This window comes from Bufo bufo, chromosome 2 (assembly GCF_905171765.1).
Source record: "Bufo bufo chromosome 2, aBufBuf1.1, whole genome shotgun sequence".
In the NCBI taxonomy this organism is placed as follows: Eukaryota; Metazoa; Chordata; class Amphibia; order Anura; family Bufonidae; genus Bufo; species Bufo bufo.
The window spans coordinates 255,917,334-255,929,786 of NC_053390.1; the positions used below are offsets into that span (position 1 = coordinate 255,917,334).

Genomic DNA, 12,453 nt, shown 5'->3' on the forward strand with positions numbered 1-12,453 from the left:
TTACCCTACGTTTTTGGGCCCCACAGGGACCTCGTTATGCTATATGCCCTATGACATCATGCCGACATTTGCCCACTGGCGTGCCGGTATCTAGGTCCTTCTGTGCATATATTTTTTGCCTGGTTCCACTGGCCCGGCAATCGTTTCTGAGCCATATTGGTCTCATTGGCCTGGCTCTGTGTGTTTAGCCTTACGGCTTTAAATTGTTGCCATTTTTTATTTTTTCCCTTAATTGCATACTTCCCCTGATGAGTTTTTGAAATGAAACGTGACACGTCGGGAGTTTTTTAGGGTGAATTAGGGATACCGGCCTCAATAGGGACAGGTATCTGGACGGGGTCGCCCCTTGCGGGGCAAGCACTCCGTATAGGTAGGGCATCATCAGCCCCTTCCCTCTACCAGGGTCTCAATAGGGAATTCACTCCTGACCCCTACCTACATCGCAGCAACTGTTTGCGGCAGCATTTTTGTATGGTTTCCAGTATTTGCAGCAACATTGAACAAGAAGACGCACTCCACGGTATCCTGAAATGGCACCCAATTGATGGGCCGAATCGATCTTGACCATAACGGGTGAGAGCGTTCCATTTATTTATACTGGTACTATCTTGTCATTGTTTAGGCCCACACGGGCTTGTCTTATATGTTATTTTGTTAAGTTCCTTTGTGCACTATTTTATTCTGATCTAATTAAATGCTAGGCTCTTATCCAGCCTTCTGGAAATTATCATGGAAGTTCCCTTGCTATATGCAGGTGGAGAAAGAGCTACGGCTCTGACTCTGGATATCTGGGCCTCTGTTGAATGGATTTTGCTGTGATCTTAAGTAACTCTGCCTAAACTTTGGATCCCTAGTTGGTGAACATGTAGCAGTCTTTGGCTTTGTCTGCCAAGAACAAAAACTTATTCCCTTCCTCCTTTTGGCTTAGATGGAGCAAATCTGCACATTTATTCTTTGTGTTGGAATTCCTGGACACCCCATATAATATTCCCTGCACTTTGATGAACTTGGCAATTGGGAGCTTTTGTAAATGTAAACATAAACTTGTTGATTTTAGTTTTACGCTACCTGTACCAATACGTTTACTTTCTGACAAAGATGCAGATTACCGTATATTTGCATTTACACCATTATTGACAAAGTGATTTTAATTTTTTAGCCTGTCCTCCAGACATGGTCCATTATTGCTTAATATTCCTCTACTAACTAGAGCTCCCATCTTTTTCGACAGGTATATTTGATATTTATGTTGGAATCTGGGTCAGTGTGTCATGCTTATCAGAAGGTGGCACTGCCTTATAGGCATTATTAATCCTAATTATCATCTTTCATTTCATTATGAATTTTATTCATATTTTATTTAAAGAGTAACTAAACCTTTGTAACAATTTTAATATGATGTCCCTAATGCCCTAATAAAACTATTTCTAATATACTTTCTTAATCAATTTTGTATTTTTCTTACTCTTTTTCCTACCTAAAGCGCACCATTCACTGTGCTATTAAAACTAGGTTCTCCGTACACCGCTGATGTACGGAGTGTGAAATTTATGAATGGGGCCGCAGTAGCGCTGTGAGTACGGACAGGAGCGCACATTGGTGCTCCTGCCTGTGCCCCCGGACAATTACTAACTCCTGGCATAGCACATGGGTACCTAGTACCCATGTACTATGCCAGGAGCCCACTCCGCTCAGCTAATCCTGGCATAGAACATGGGTTCTCCAGTCCTTATGGGTGTCTGATGATTTGCCTTGACAAATTGCATTTAAAAGGGGTTGTGCAGCGCTTCATTAACTAGAATTGAGCAAGTACTTGTAATGACACTACACAGTAGACGACGCATAATGTAACGACCAGGAAGTGGGGCTTGCATGGAGCGCCACCTCCTCGTCATACAGCTGATCCTAAGGATAGGTCATCAGTATAAATCGTTGTACAATCCCTTTAAGTTAGGAAAATAAGACTGACATTGTTGCATTGGAGCAATTACCCTTGGCAAAGCCCTAAGCTATGGCAATACACGTGGGGTTCCTTTCCCCACATGTACCTTGGCCTTCCTCAAAGATCCTGCTCACAGCATTGCTGACATGACTGGGACCAATACCTCAATTCCAGTATTTTGGCATGACTGCATTATATGGTTGGCTTGTGAGATCTTTTATACAGTGGCATCTGTGTTTACTACATAGTTGATGTGTTCATATTATCTATACCGGCTTGTATGACAGGCTGTAAAAGGTCATGTGGGGGCTCCCCAACCTTATTGTGGGTTGGGGACATGCCTTTTTAATTGTTTTTATTTTAGTGTTTGTCATGTCCTTCATATGAATTTTAATAAAGCTTTTCTGGATATTACTGATTTTGATTTGAAGTCTGTTACATGGGGTCCAAACGTATATCAAGAGTTTCCTCATGTTACACATTTAACAGGCTATAAATATCTGGATGCTTTTTTTTTTTTTTTTGCAGTATTGAAAAGCACAGACTTAGAAAATGTGCAATGGATGAGATATGTAATCTTGGGTAAAGTACACAGAAATCAGACCCCTTCAGAAGCCACTCACCTCTCCTTTTCGAACAGTCATTGACTGCCTTCGTGGTGTAATCTCCTCATTGATGCTAGACAGAAAGTTCTGGGAAATTCGAAGGGCATCTTGAAGTAGGGGGTAGTCTGGATGACCAATGGGTGTATGCTTCAGTAAGTCCTATAGGAAATGAAATCTGTCAGCAATCACACAGTATTTGTGGTCTTGTGCTTCTTAAATTCACAGTGCTGTATGGTCTCTGCATTGACGGTAGCTGCCATATCCAAAACACCTTTTTTTTCTCCTTTAATAGTCACCGGTGTTCCGCTGGAGGACAATCGGTGGGAAATACTGTACTATGGCCCTGGCTTATCATGCCTTCACCCCAGAATTGTAGCTTCAAAAAGTTGCAAAATTGGGCTTTTGCAACATTTTCGGCTCACTTGTGAAAAACGAGATTTTTGTGAAACTCACCTGTAAAATCTTTCTCGCGTAGTTCATTGGGGGACACAGGACCGTGTGACCGTGGGGTATAGCTTGCTGCTGCCACTAGGCTGAAAAAAGACTAAGCTCCTCCCCTGCAGGCTATACCCCCTCCAGCCTGGAGAGAGCATGTCAGTTTGTGCTCAAGCAGTAGGAGCAGTAGAAAACATGTGCCAAGTAAAGGAGAATGCAACAGACACCGGCGCAAGCGAACCCGCTAAACACCCGGTAACCAGACATCCCTATCAACACTAATAAATACTGGGTGGGTGCTGTATCCCCCAATGAACTACGCGAGAAAGAGATTTTACAGTTGAGTTTTACAAAAATCTCGTTTTCTCGCTGGTATCATTGGGGGACACAGGACCGTGGGACGCCCTAAAGCAGTCCACGGGGAGGGAAAAAAGTCCACGCCCATGGAGTAACACTCTCGAGAATGCTTAATGCACTACTGCTTGCGAGACCCGGCGTGCCGGAGCAGCACTAGCAATGCCTAGGAAGCACCTGGCAAAAAACTTGGTGAACGCGCGCCAGGAAGGCCAAGGCGCTGCCTTATACAACCGCGAAGCTGATGCAGGGTGAAACATGTATCTCACAAAGAGTTGACCACTGGTCAAATGTCCCAAACTCCAGCGGGCAGTGCCTTGCCACGGGAGCGGAATGCCTAAGCAGCGGCCTTGGAGACCATCGAGCCCTTCCAAGGACCTCCAGGAATGACCAGGTAAAAATCCGCACGGCGGAATTAGCTAGTCATGAACAAGCAAACCTCCGAGCTCGAATACATCCTAATGGAGAGCACACTCTCTCGAGTGCGAGGGAAAAGGAAAAAGAAGGGAAAACAATGTCCTGTCGACATGGAAGGCAGCGACTACAGTCAGTAAAAAAGAAGGTAATGGGCGGAGCACTGCCTCATGCAAGTACCTGATAAGAAGAAAATAAATAAAAAATTTACATACAAGAAAAGGCACTTCCAACTCCCAAATTTGTTGGATGGAAAAAACCTGCCCCCAGGAAAGCCACCTTCCCAGAAATAAAAAGAGGGGAAGAAGATTTACAGAGAGAGGTCATGTTCCTCACTGAAGGCCACCAAACGACCCATCGGTCGCCTGGACGAAACTAGTTAGCTGGCCCTAACTCCAGATGCAGAACCAAAAAACCCAAGCCACGGGATACACCCCTGCTAAAGAGAGACGCTCCACAGAAGCGGTCGATTGGCAGACCGATGCCCCAGAGCCGAAGAGGCTTGCGGGGAGACTGAAAAGCTGGTTGATAACCCACAGAGGAAAAACGTCTGAATCAGACACGGCCCACCGCGGCCAAGGAACCAATACATGTGAAATAGGTAGAGTAAAACTGGTGTGAGAACCACCGACGGCGAGGATCTCAGTCAGTGACCATATATTGACAGCGTTGTAACGCCGCTCGACGAACATTTAGACTAGACCAAGATAAGAGAAATACCCCTGTTGGATAAAGTGCGATGACGACGTCCAACGCCCCACCAGTACCAGGGAACACTGGTTAGATAGGAAAAAAAAATGATGAGGGAGTCTAGAACAGCGCCACGCATGGCAACTGGTCAGGTAGATAACGGGGAGAGACAAGCAACCAGCGGTTCGAGGAGGAAGAAGAAATAGAAGGCTCCCAGAACGAAAAGTCCATCAGCGGTGGTGACGCATGACAGGAGCCCCTGGGGAGGCAGGTTGGGGGTGCGGGAGTGACCAAGGAGGAATACATCCTGCTCTGGTCAACTTGTGTGCAATCTTGACTCTCAGAGTCTTGTCCATGGCAGCCGCAGACTGTCCTGGTGGTATTTATCGACCAAACTACCCGGGGGGTGGAATGGGAACTTCCAGAGGATCACTTACCGGACTGCGTAGGCGGTGTCTTATCAACCAAACGACCCCGGAGGGTGGATTGGGAAGGTACGGAGATCCTCCATTGGACTGAGCAGGCGGTGCTTTATCAACCAAACAACCCCGGAGGGTGAGTGGGAAGGTCCAGAGATGCTCCACTGGAGTGCGCAGGCAGTGCTTATCAACCAAGCAACCCGGAGGGTGATTGGGAAGGTCCGGAGGTCCTCTATTGGATTGCGCAGGCAGAGCTATCAACCAAGCGACCCAGGAGGGTGATTGGGAATGACCGGAGATGCTCCACTGGAGTGCGCAGACGGAGGATATCAACCACACTGGAGGGTGAGTGGGAAGGACCTGCGCAGTCGGTGCTCATCAATCAACAACTCATAATGGTGGATTGGGAAAACACAGAGGTACTCCTCTATCCGGGATGCACTTTAGTGTACATTATATTTATTTATGATAGCATAGCCGGTTGCATTCTTTTTCTCACTCTCTGCGCATTATATTTATTTATTCAATTTAAAATGGATGCTCAGCCTCAAGTGGTCAAGAGGCAGGGAGGGGGTTAAAATGCCAAGTAATAGAATCCCTTGAACTGCAGACAGTATAATCATGTGCCAGCCTTAATGCAGTGGCTGGTCATAAAGGGTTAACATCCTGGAGGACCGGGGGCGGGGCTCAGCGAGGTACTGGGGAAGGGGGGGCAGGCGGGAAGGATGCTCTCCAGACCGCGCCCCCCCCCCCCCCTTCTCACAAAACCATACGACGGCTGCGGCCTAGTAGGCCGTGAAGCCGGGGACTAAAGTTATGGGGCACGGCCGGCCGGGATGCCACTGCCGGCCGGCCGGAGTACAGAGCGATTCAGAGCCGCTGGGACCGGAAACCGAAGGGAGGTAGGGCAAAGTGAAGCCAGTGTCCGGTCTACCTATGACGGCTTTAACCATTCCGGAGCGCGCCTGCTGCATAGAGGGGTGGATACCCTGCACAACGCTGGCCGCAAGGTCTGGGCCGCAGCAGCGCGAACGGCCGCCCGCCCACTGTGCCCGGCAGTAGGGTTGTTGCGGGTATCGAAATTTCGATACCCAATCGATACTTTTGTCCCGGTATCGATACGATACCGGGATTTCCGTTTTTTCGATACTGGGCTGCGCTTCTGCGCAGTCTAGTATCTCTGAACATGAGCGCGCTGCTGTCGGCGCGCTCATGTTCTCTCTCAGCAGCACGGGGAGAAGGAAGCTGTCCTCCCTCCCCCTGTGCTGCTGCCGCTGCCACCAATGAGAAGAGAGGGGCGGAGGAGGGGCGGCAATGAGAAGAGAGGGGCGGAGGAGGGGCGGCAATGAGAAGAGAGGGGGTGGAGGAGGGGCGGCAATGAGAAGAGAGGGGCGGAGGAGGGGCGGGCGCACTGCGCCCCCAATGATAGGATTACTATCGGAGCGATGGGAGGAGACATCAGCTTCACTAGTGGGCGTTCCTTTTCCCTGCGCTGCGATTGGACAGCGCTACAGCCAGGGAGAAGGAACGCCCACTAGTGAAGCTGATGTCTCCTCCCATCGCTCCGATAGTAATCAGCAGCATGTGGAGCAGGAGAGGAGACAGTAATGGGGCACTGCGGGCGAACGGAGCGGCGCCCAGGACTAAATGGTGAGTGCTGAGACATCGCTGGGCGCCGCTCTGTGTGGCCTAATAGTGAAAGTCTGGACTCATACAGTAGTCAGTCTTTAACACATACAGGAGGCGGGTGCCGGCAGCAGAATCGCATTGCCGGCACCCTGCCCCTGACAGGGAGCTGCGATCAGCGGCAGTTAACTGCCGCTGATCTGCTAGTACCCGCCTCCTGTATAAAGGGGTAAAATCATTGGTGGTGCAGTGTGCCCCCCCCCCCCTCAATCCCCCCATCCCATTAAAATCATTGGTGGCACAGTGCGCCGGCCCCTCTCAACCCTCCAGTATTAAAATCATTGGTGGCAGTGGCCACAGGGACCTCTCCACTCCCCCTCATTGGTGGTGCAGTGGCAGCTTCTGATCGGAGCCCCAGCTGTGTAAGCCTGGGGCTCCGATCGGTTACCATGGCAGCCAGGAAGCCCTGGTTGCCATGGTAACATCCCTGATGCTGTGTGCACAAAGCACAGAGCAGCAGGGACAGTGTGGAGTCCTATTCACCCTGATAGAGATCTATCAGGGTGAATAGGAAAAGGGATGAAAGATCCCAGGTTCTAGCCCCTAAGGGGGGAAATAGTTATTAAATAAAAAGTGAAAAAAAAAAAACACTAAAATATGAAGTATAAATCACCCCCCTTTTCCCAATTTCACATATAAAATATATAAATAAACATATTACATCGCCACGTCAGAAAAGTCCAAACTATTAAAATATAAAAAAAAAATCTAGGTGGTGAATGCCGGAACAGAAAAAATAAAATAAAAACTGCGCGATTCGCCATTTTTAAAAATGAGGAATGCACGTGGCTTTTTTTGTTTATTTTTTTCGCGTGGTATCGAATGGTATCGAGTATCGCAATACTTTTTCATGGTATCGAAACCGAATCAAAAATTTGGTATCGCAACAACTCTACCCGGCAGTGTGGGACGCGGCCATTAACCCCCTATGCGCCGTGAGGGGTAGTGGAGGGATGCCCTCAGAAATCCTGGGCACAAAAGCTGGAGCCCGGCGTCTGCCAAGATAAAGTGGGAGTGGGGGTGAAGAGAGAGAAGAGGGAGCCGGTATTCGTACAAAGAGGGGGGAGGGGGCAGGGAGTGGGTTAACCTACTTACCTAGTCCTGTGTACTCACCCCATCTTCCTCCTCTTCTGCTGGTCCACTAGGGAGGGTAAAGAGGTCAGCTTTTCCAGCAGGGTCACCTCCTCAGTTGCTGGCACCGGGGTGGCAGGAGTCTGGCATGGCGGGAGGGTCTTCTTCTTTGGTGGACCTAGGTAACCCCTTGGCTGGCGGGAGCAGGGGAGCGAGGCTGCCCTGGTCCTCCTTTATCTTCTGTGGGGAGGTAAGCGGTGGATTTTCTCACCGGTCTTGCTTCCTGGGATAACGGAGAGGCTGAGCAACTCTGTTTCCCAACCTAAAAGGAAAAATATTAAATAAAAAAAAGAATCAAATAAGAAAGCCGCCCTGCATAAAGCAGGGAGGTCTGCCTCCTACGACACTAAGCTAAAAACTGACATGCTCTCTCCAGGCTGGAGGGGGTATAGCCTGCAGGGGAGGAGCTAAGTCTTTTTTCAGCCTAGTGTCGCCTCCTAGTGGCAGCAGCAAGCTATACCCCACGGTCACACGGTCCTGTGTCCCCCAATGATACCAGCAAGAAAACAATTTTGCAACACTCACAGGTTTGAAATATGGGTGGGAAAGTCGGTGTGGTAAGCTATGCTAATGCGTTTCAATCCAGATTTATCACCTAAGGTGCATTTAGACAGGCCGAGGAGCAGCAGATTGTCAGGAGGGAAGTGTTCCTTCCCGACAGTCTGCTGCTCGTTAAATAGAGGTGAAGCACTGCATTTACATGCAGCAAACATCTTCGCAGTATGAGGATGAGCGGTTGCTATTGCGATCGCTCGTCCTCATACAGCTGCATGTTTTCTGGCCAGTCTTGATTGACAGACCAGCGGTCGTCTTCTCCTGCCGGCCCTGTGTTCTGGGTAAAACTCGTGCCTGCGCCATGCCTTTTACCCAGCACACAGGGCCGGAAGGAGGAGATGAACACTGCCTGGCCCTGTCAATCAAGAATGGCAGGGCGTGGAATGAGGTGGGAGATTAAAGCCTCTACGAGCAGGAGCAATGCCCCCCCCTCTGCTCCTAGCGGCTAATTTGCATATTATAAAAGTTAGAATTGTGCAACAACGGGGGCATGAATAAAAAGAAGACTAGCCTAGTTACGTTTAGCTGACATTAGCACATCGTTAACGTCAGCCAGTTTAATAGGGATAATTATGGTGACAGAAACCCTTTAAAGATAAGAAATTTATCAATCATCATGAGAGATTTGATAAACTTGGCATAAAGTACTCCAACTCAGACTCAAGCAAAACTGACTTCAAATATTCCCCCCTTGATAAATTTGCTCCCATGAACGAACTTTGTCATAACATATAAAACCACTCACATGTAAAACAAGTGTACTCCGTGTCACACGATCCACTGGCTTATAGAGCAGAGCTAGAGACAAAGAACAGACACATTTTACCATTACAGCATAAAACAGGATGACACACCCAGGACACTCTGATATTCCAGGTCAGCGCCCAGTTGGCAGCCATAAATATATGAATGTGCCCAAGCAATGCCAGTCAACCCGATCCTAACCCTTTACAAGAGCAATCACTCACCCTCCAGGGAGGTCTTCGCTGGTTGCTCCTTGGACTCACGTGTGCTTCTGGCTCTTAGATTCTGGAAACAAAAACAAAAAAAAGATATAAATCCATATCCATAAGTTACACATTCACACCATTTTCCTTTTTATCTTCGCTTCAGTAAATATGGACGACAAAAGGTAAATATGAACAAAAACTAACCACGAATAGTCAAATGGACTAAATCTGCATTCTGAAAAGGTTCAACAAGAATCCAAATTAAGTTATTTTATGTTACGGAAGGCCAACGAATGTCATCACAGGGCGGCCACTGATGACTACTATTCCTCTGCAGTCTCAAAGAAATTGTAGGTGGCCAAGTTGTTCATATCTCTGCTGTGCTAAAACACTCACAAAACCAACACTGACTTAGTATGGAGCCATGAGGTTCCACCATGGGGTCAATAGCTTTGGTAGGAAAAAAAAGTGCTGCATGCAGTGCTATGTTTTCGCCAAGTGTGATGGAATTGCGACAGGGGCCCCTGACACAGATGTGAACATAGCCCAAGCATCAAAATGCGCTTGTCTCAGCTCAAAACTGTCTGCATGATCAATAAACAACAAAAAAATGCAAAAAAAAAATTGTTAAATAGTTCTAGAGTTCTGCTCATATTTCTGCGCACTTTAGTAACACACCAGTTAATAAAAGAAAGTCATTTTACTATCTGTTTAGTTTTAGCAGTTAAAGGGAATGCGTCACCAAATTTTTTTCTGCCAGTCAAAACCAGATACCAACACATACTGTATCCTTTTTTCTAATTTGTTTTTATTTTCTGATTATAGATTTTTGCATTCTGCTTCCTTACCATGATTATGGGGCGGCCATCTTGCCTGAGCTGCATTTAGAAAGCAATAAGAAAATAGCTTTACAGCAGCCACATGGTCCATAGACACAATGGTCAGGAGGTGACCTCAATGACTTCTATGGGAGAGTCTTCTAGGCATGCTCTGTGACCTGTGCAGAGGTCATTGTACAAGAATAGATAAGCTTTGACAATCACCTATTGTAAATGGTGGATCCTGTCTTATCTGTACACAGAGGTGATTTCATTACAGGCAGGATTAGAATGACAGCTAAGCAGATAACTGCTGTAAAGTGATCTGTACAGACCAAGAAGTGGCGCCTATTATTAAGCTTAGTGGCCAGTGTGAAAACGGCAGGATTTTATGGTTTTTGTTCAAATACAGATATTGACATGAAAAATTAAGATTAACATAAAAACGTGATTTAAACAATAGGTCAATTTCTGATGACACATTTCCTTTCAATACAACAGCAAGAAAAGGGGGGGGGGGGGTCAGTCAGCATATCCCAATGCGCAGGTGCACGTCGCTATGGCTCGAAACACAAAAACAATGCAACAGCACTCTGCAAACACAAATAACGTACAATAATGCCATAGTTATAGAAAATATTCTGGTGCTAATGCTATGCTAATTTTGTAAATTTGAGATTCTTGGCAAATACATTTTGTACAAAATTATTTGGGCCCGTCTGCTGGTATCAAGGTGATCTCTATGAGACGGGAACACTAAATACTACCTGTTAGGTGCCATACTAGCCACCATAAAATTCAGGGAATGTAGGTTCCACATGCATGCTGGGTCCACTCTGCCATTTACCACTTTTTGTGCCATATCCGGGGAATGCAGGTAGCAACATGCATGCTGAGCCCACTCTATACCTCTCCTGGTGCCAGATGGCTTCCAATGAATGTAATGAGAGTCCACTCTATACCTTTCTAGGTGCCAGACGGCTTCCAGTGAGTGCAGTGAGAGCAGGCTACAGCTTTACACTTACACTAATTAAAATCAGCCTATGGGGCAGACAGGCTGGTAAGGGGTGCAAGACTAAATAGAGTCAGCCACACATCCATTCCCTGGATTTAACGGAGGCCATTATGGCACAAAAAAATGGGAAATAGCAGAGTGGACCCAGCATGCATGTGGAACCTGCAATCCCTGAATTTTATGGTGGCCAGTATGGCACATACCAGGTAGTATTTAGTGTTCATTCCCTTCTTATAGAGATCGCCTTGACGTTTGGCAGACGGGCCGAGATAATTTTGTACAAAATGTATTTGCCAAGAATCGCAAATTTACAAAATACGCGTAGAATTAGCACCAGAATATTTTCTATAACTATGGCATTATTGTACGCTATTTGTGTTTGCAGAGTGCTGCTGCATTGTGGTTTTTTTCTTACATTTCCTTTAAATAGCATGAGAAGTATCATATACCTTTCTATTACACACAGTTTTTTTTAATTGTAAAGGATGAAAGCTCTTCTCACCTCTGAAATTTCAGCAAACTGAGCGTTAGCCTGACAACATTTCTCTGCTGTTTCCATAGCAACTTCATAGTTGTCAACAAAGGCGCGATACACACCCAGCTGGCTGGCCTTTACATGGAAGGAGCAAAGGAAGAATTAAAAAGGTGAAGAATAAAAAAAAAAAGGCATAGAGTGAAAACATCAACTGTCTAACAATTAGGGAAAAAAAGCTTTTCACCACAGATATAAGCAGGGGAAGTATATCAGACCCCACCTACTTGATATAACACCAGAACACTGACCAAAAGTAGTATGCACTCAAAGGGAATTGCCCATTCACCAATGGGACTACATGCAACTATACTCTCCAAGAACACCAGTCCTTGGGTAGAAGTGGATGGTAGAAAGTAGTACACTCCCCGCAGAAAGAGAAGGAAGCCATGCTTGCGGGACCCACGGATGTTGGCAAGCTCCCGGTTCCTCCTGTGGAAGTGGAGATGAAACCTGGCGCCCCACTTCTTAGGAAGAGGCAGTATCTCTTAAGTATGGCACAGTCAGATGCCATATCTCAAACAGTCCGAGACTTTTTGAAAAAGGGGTGATCAAGGAGATTGTATCCCCTTCTAACACTCTTTTGTACCCTGTGAAAAAGAAAAGTGAGAAGGGCAAACCCACCCAGTACCAGATGGTACGTGACCTATGTGCGGTCAATGAAGCCACAGTTTTTAACAGCCCCATTGTGCCCAATACACACACCTTGTTGGCTCAGGTTCCCACTACCCCTACCCACTCCACTGTGATTGATTTGGCAAATGTTTTCTTTTCAATACCACAGGGCATAGATGCCTCATCAATGTCAACTTCTGACATTTCACAGTGGCACATTTGTACATTTGAAAAAGTCAACCTTCGCTTTGACATTTTTCCAGTAGAAAACTAACCCTTTCCCAGGACTTGG

The 12,453-nt window shown here is 46.7% G+C and overlaps 1 protein-coding gene across 2 annotated transcripts in view; it reads right to left on the reverse strand.

Annotated features, from left to right (window-relative positions):
* Positions 1-12,453, reverse strand: part of BCR (BCR activator of RhoGEF and GTPase) — an 80,083-nt gene that overhangs the window by 36,790 nt on the left and 30,840 nt on the right. For both annotated transcript variants that reach the window (XM_040416426.1, XM_040416427.1), the window contains exons 5-8: positions 11,517-11,624; positions 9,200-9,260; positions 8,977-9,029; positions 2,566-2,706 (exon numbers count right to left, since the gene is read on the reverse strand). In XM_040416426.1, coding sequence (XP_040272360.1) covers positions 2,566-2,706; positions 8,977-9,029; positions 9,200-9,260; positions 11,517-11,624 — 363 coding nt within the window. The remainder of the gene's footprint in view (positions 1-2,565; positions 2,707-8,976; positions 9,030-9,199; positions 9,261-11,516; positions 11,625-12,453) is intronic.